The 6201-nt window shown below is 40.5% G+C and overlaps 1 protein-coding gene across 1 annotated transcript; it reads left to right on the forward strand.

Annotated features, from left to right (window-relative positions):
* The first annotated feature begins 98 nt into the window (after positions 1-98).
* On the forward strand, positions 99-752 carry LOC130621253 (uncharacterized protein K02A2.6-like). Its single transcript, XM_057436561.1, has one exon. The coding sequence runs from the start codon at positions 99-101 to the stop codon at positions 750-752; it is 654 nt and encodes a 217-aa protein (XP_057292544.1).
* Positions 753-6201: the final 5449 nt, after the last annotated feature.

A 6201-nucleotide genomic window follows, 5' to 3' on the forward strand; every position in this document is an offset into this window, starting at 1 on the left:
TAAAACAATTGATATTAATCATTAGTACAAACAAATGGCGACATCTGGAAGAAGCTCCAGAATCAGACTAAAAAAAGTTATTAAAACACTTCCACAAAATGAAAGATTCCTTAACCTTGAATTCAGAACAGAATATAATACTGAAGGAAAAACGCATTGTATTACCAAGAATATACCACCATACAGTAGTTAAACTTGCCCACGTTGGTCATCAGGGATTATCAAACACAAAAGCCCTTCTGCGAAGCAAAGTTTGGTTCACTGGCATGGACAAACTAGTAACAGATGAAGTAAACAACTGCATTCCATGTCAATCTGTTAGCAAGAAATCTACGCTACCACCCATCCAGCCAACAGAATTACCAGCTCGTATATGGCAAACAGTCAACGCAGATTACTTGGGATCGCTCCCTGACAATAAATATGCCTTAGTAATGATAGAGCAGCGGAGTATATATCCTGTCGTGGCATTCACAAACAATACCACAGCAAAGAACTTCACCAACATTTGTAACAATACCTTTGCACACTTTGGAAATCCGGAAACACTTGTTTCCGATAACGGACCACCGTTTCGTTCCAATGAAGTGAAAAGATATATGGAAAAGAGGAGAATATATCATAGGAGGGTTACGCCCCTATGGCCACAAGCGAATGGCGAGGTCGAGAGATTCATGTTGCCATTGACAAAAAAATCTTTACAGCACACATTGAAAACAAGTCGTACGTCGAAGAAGTGCAGAACTTCTTGATGGCGTACCGTATAACACCTCATTCTACAGCAAATATTCCTCCAACCGACCTTATGTATAATCGCAAAATACGATGTGCTATTCCTGACTTTATTAGCAACGTTGACGACTCCATCGAACTACAGCTAAACAAAAATGACCAAGACAGTAAACAAAAAGCAAAAGAATATGCCTATAACAACAGACACACACAAGAACAAGAACTAAACATCGGTGACCGCGTTCTGGTGAAACAGAAAAAGATAAACAAAGCGACACTTTTAATCCGAATCCATACCACGTTACTGATATCAAAGGAACGATGATCACTGCGATGAATAAGGAAACAGAACACCAGATCACCCGCAACATATCTCATTTCAAACCAATTCCAGATACTGCCAAACATGTGCCAATAAAAATAGACACTGAGGATGAGGATGATGAGGAACACCACGTTACCGTTCACAGACCTGAACTTGAGAATAGCGGCCCCGAATCTACCTCTAAAACAACCATGACAAACACCTCTGCGTCACAGCGAACGTCGAAAGAACCGCAGTCGAGAAAGACATATCCAAAACGATATAGAAGACCAATACAAGAATGGATAACACACTAACCAATGAACTTTCAAGACATCTGTAGATAGCAATTCGACAGACCTTTAGACAGACACGGCGGAGATCGAAGCCTTCATGGAAGAATGCGAGATGAAGCGGCTTGATGTGGAAGATACAGAGTTCTGGACCAAAGCCTACTTACCACCCGACGGAACTATCGAGATCCCCGGGGCATACGAAGGCAAGATAGTCTTCAAGCATGTACAGGTCAAGATCATATCCACGAGAGAGCCCCTACTTGGATGTGGACCTTTGCCCGATTGGCTGCGGGGCAAAAGGTGCATCTACAGCTTTGACAAAGATGATGAAAGAACGGACAGCTTGTGCTTCTGGAGATGTCTTGCCGTTCACTATCGCGGAGAGCGAAACAGCGCGAAAAGCATATAACACAAGAATCCCTCACCCTAGCACGCGAGTACTACTAGAGCCACAAGCTAAAGCGGGAAGAGGTACGTGCTACGAAGCTGGTGGATCTGGAGGGTATCGCCAAGCACTTCAAGATTAACGTCCGAGTTTTCGAACCTATGGTCAAAACCAACACAATAAAGGGGTAGACATGATCGACCTCGGTATGCTGGATGGTCACTGCTTCTACATCATGAAGATGGATGTTTTGACCCAAAGTTGAGAATGCGAGGCCTGTACCCAAATCTTCACCAGATCCGAAAACCTCACGCGACACAAGAATAATTTGCAAGGGTAAAAAAGTCCAGCGCATGCCTAGCAAATCGGAAAAGGTCTTCTACGAGCAATATGCATTCAGCTATGCGGCATTCGAATGGATTGAAGCATTGGCGGAGCAGGCGGAAATGCACATGCATCACGCGCTCTGCGGGCATGGAGGGGAACGTGTGATTCGTGTGATGGGTCAGGAAGCCTATAGGATAGATGGCTACGAACCCCATACTAAGACAGTCTATGAATATCACGGCTGCAAGTGGCATGGATGCCCATGCCAACCGCAGCGAGCCAACGCCGATAAGAATAATTTCAAGCTCACCAAATTCAGGGAGAATCACATCCAAAAACTCGGCTACAACCTGGTCACCACATGGGAGTGCAAGAACCCCCCAAATGTTAAGAGGATTTTCAAGAAAGAATTTCGGCCATATCCCCACTTCATTGTCTTTGACTTTAAAGCTCTTCTGCAACATTACACCAGCAGCAAACACCCAATCTAACATACCTTTCAGAGCATATCCCGGTAAGTGTTGCCATTCATGATAGTCTACAGGAACATCTAACGTTCATCATGCACGAATACCCAAGGCGTTGGTGCGGAAATTCGTTGAGCAACTCGAGCAGAGGCAAGCCTGCATCGTCAAAGAGGTCGAAAGGCTGCACGCCAAGCCCGATGATTTTGATATGCTCCCAAACCAAACCCAAAAAGCTGGGAACGAGTGGTTAAACCAAGCGACGGTGATGGCAAGTATGATATCAAGCTGATCAAGCAGTACTTTGTCGAGCGAATTGAGGATGATGACGATGATAAGATCAAAGTTGCTAAGAAGGATAGCGACTATATGTTCCTCACCACTTCAAAGTTCAAATTCCTAGACATTAAAAACTTTCTGGCGCCCGGGATGAGCTATAAAGGTTGGTGCAATTCGCTGGATTGCAATCTCAAAAAGCTCGTGTTCCTGTACGAGAGATAGGGAAATGCCGATGTTAGGACAAAATCCCTTAGCACTTTACCATTTTACGTCAGAAGAATAGATCATACCCGTTAAATCAACGATAGAAGAATTTCTGTCCCCAATCCCCCAATCCCCGCTATCTAAACAAATACCATTTGAAATAACCTGTTGTCATAGCCATCACAAGAGCGATCTTCTCCTCTTCGTGTGTAGGAGTTTCATCAGGAGTATCTTTGTGGTAAGGTGCAGTAATATGCTGATCGGTAATGTGTTTATTAGGACCGGGGGTCCTAGGCACAGTAATAGGACTGGATCTTTTTATGTGATTCAGCTGTTTTTTCAATCACATTGACTTTTAGATTAATCCCAATCGTCAGATCTTCACCCGATATCAAAATCTTGTTGTTGTAACCTACCACCCCTGTTTTAATTTTGAGATTCATGTCACTAGGTAACATATAAATGCCTTGTCCAACCGAATAATCAACCTTACTTGAAGCGTAGTTTAACGTATCCTGATAACGTTTAATGTCCTCCTGAATATCAACCCTACGGTTAACAATGTCTTCAAGGTTGTTCATAAAAACTCTTTGAGCCGTCAAAGCGCTTGAATCATTACCCAAGATAGAAGAACGGGCTGAGGCTTGCGAACTAAGAACAAGATAAGCATACGCCCTAACACTGCTTGAAATCTTTACAAGGCCTGTTTTTGTAAAGCCATTAGATTTTTCCACAATCCATCGTGTCATGGAGTCGTCTGTGAAATAACTCAACCCAGGAGTTGGATAGTTTTTACGTCTTTTTTGATATGAGCTGAAAAAGTATTGACCTCTGTATTTCATAGGATTAGAATCGACGTCATATTCACCACATATTTTTTGGAATTCTTCGTTTGAATAAGGATTGTCATATTGATTAAAACTATCTTCAAAAGGTAGAGGTGTCTGCAAGCGTTTAATGATTCGTCTAATGTGATAATAGACATGAAAACGATATACCGATCTGATCATAGATCTACCTTCTTTCAGGTGTTCGGAACTGACTCCGCAAGCACTTGAAGCACCCCAAGTGGCAAAATTGAGTTGGGTTTGCCATAATTTAAACGGTTGCTCATTCCAAATTTTCATACGTTTTTTTCGTTTTGATTCAGTTCGTAATTAGTAAAAATATTAGGAAAGACAACAGGAAAAGAGCCATTTTCAGAGACAATAATGGTCTGTTTATATAGATCCTTCCCATCCAATATCTGAAGGCCCAGTCCTCCATTTGGCTTATAGGTCGCATTTGGGTTGTATTTGAAAATTCTATCCATTCTTTTTTTGATTTAAATAATTCCATTCTCTAATATAAGAATGTATATCACAATAAATGACGTAAATAGTGAAAAGACAATATATTTGTATTACACTATATACAACGAGACTGGCACAAAAGAAGTTGCGATCATAGAAACGTTTTCGGACAATGTTACATATGAAATCACAGATCCACTAAAAGTGACCATTGGAAAAGACGAAAAGTTGCTACCTAAAGGAAAATACACCGGCAGGGAGTTGAACGCATCTTTAGCGGGTGATGTCATATCCACACCATTAATCAAAGACCCTCGAGTAATCAAAACAAATAAGCTAACCAACATAACAGAATTACATTTCAATCTGAATGAATTGGAGGATGCATTAAATCTTAAAAATGGTAGATATAACGATAACCTGCTAACATAACATATATCTGAGTATGGTGATGTTACACATATTGAGCCAAAAAACCCACAATATAAGAAACTAAAGGGTGGTTACCTTCAATCACTTACTTTGAAAATAACTGATCAAAATGGAGATCTGGTAAAAGATAGTCTGGGAACAACAGTTGTCCTTCACATAAGAGATACGGGAAAAAAAGAAATTTAGGTTTGAATAAAAGATCATAGGTCTAATGAAGTATACGCTAACTGAGATAAAAGTAAAAATAAAATAAAAGTAATAACAAACATGGAATACGGAAAAAGGTTAAATCCTGAACGTTCTCTTAGAACTGCTCATGGTGTAAAAGGATCACACCAAAAAGTAATTGTGACACACAATCCAAGTGAGATTGATCAAAACCAGTTGCTTTTGATTAGGTTTCCTAATTTAGGTAGCGATGATGTTATTGTTCCAGGGACTTCAAAAATAAGTTTCGACGTTGAACTCGAGTCAAAAGCCGACACGAAAAGAACATTAGTCTCTAACATTGGAAGAGCTATTGTTAAAAAGTTGGCCATCAAGTTTGAGGGTACCGAGATTTTGAGCATTGATGACTTTGATCTTTTAGGATGCTACAGAGATTTATGGCTAACCAAGTATGAAAAGAGAAATGCAATCAGACAAGGCATCATATCCAATGATGGGTGTACGGAAAACTGTATGAAATTGAGGGTAAGCGCTTCGGATAAAGACGCATCTGATGTCTCAGACGAAGCCATTGCCGATGCATACAAAAACAAGTTCAACATACCACTAGATTTTGAAATGTTAGACAGCACGATCCCATATTATCAAGCTGGATTAGGTAATAGGTTATGTTATGAGATCACATTCAATAATTACGACAGGGTTGTATTATCAACTCCAACCAAACCTTCGGGTTCTGCCACGGCACCAGCACCGGATGCTAAATACAAAATAACTAACATATCTCTCGAATATGAGATTGTGACACAACCCACCTTAGCCAGATTCATTTCAAATGAATACGAAAACATGGCTTTACTATACGACAGGTTTTTAAGACGTAGACAAATTAGAGTGGATAAGTCGGACACAACGTGGAATTGGTCATTCAATACACCTTGTAAATCTTTAAAGGGTATATTGGTTTTGTTTGAAGACGAACAAGCCTTCAAACGAGATACCGGTAAGTTCTACAATCCGAAAATTAAAAAGGTATCCGTCATAGTTGAGGGTAAGCCTAACCAACTTTTTGCTCAAGGTATGCAGCCGTTTGAACATTACAATAAAATTTGTAAGTATTTTGCTGAGGGTAAACCGAAGGATGGCAATGCCGGCGAAATCAAAAAACATCTGCAATTACACGATGTAAAAGTCTCCGATTACTTAACTAACAAATATGCTCTATGGTTAGATTTCAGAACGATAGATGAAAACTCCCTGCATGGGACCGGTCGACGGATTGAAAATGCAAGTGAGGGGATCACCCTACAAATTGAAA

This window comes from Hydractinia symbiolongicarpus, chromosome 12 (assembly GCF_029227915.1).
Source record: "Hydractinia symbiolongicarpus strain clone_291-10 chromosome 12, HSymV2.1, whole genome shotgun sequence".
Lineage (NCBI taxonomy): Eukaryota > Metazoa > Cnidaria > Hydrozoa > Anthoathecata > Hydractiniidae > Hydractinia > Hydractinia symbiolongicarpus.

Coding starts and splice junctions, on each gene's coding strand:
- LOC130621253 (XM_057436561.1), top strand. CDS start 99: ATGAAAGATTCCTTAACCTTGAATTCAGAACAGAATATAATACTGAAG.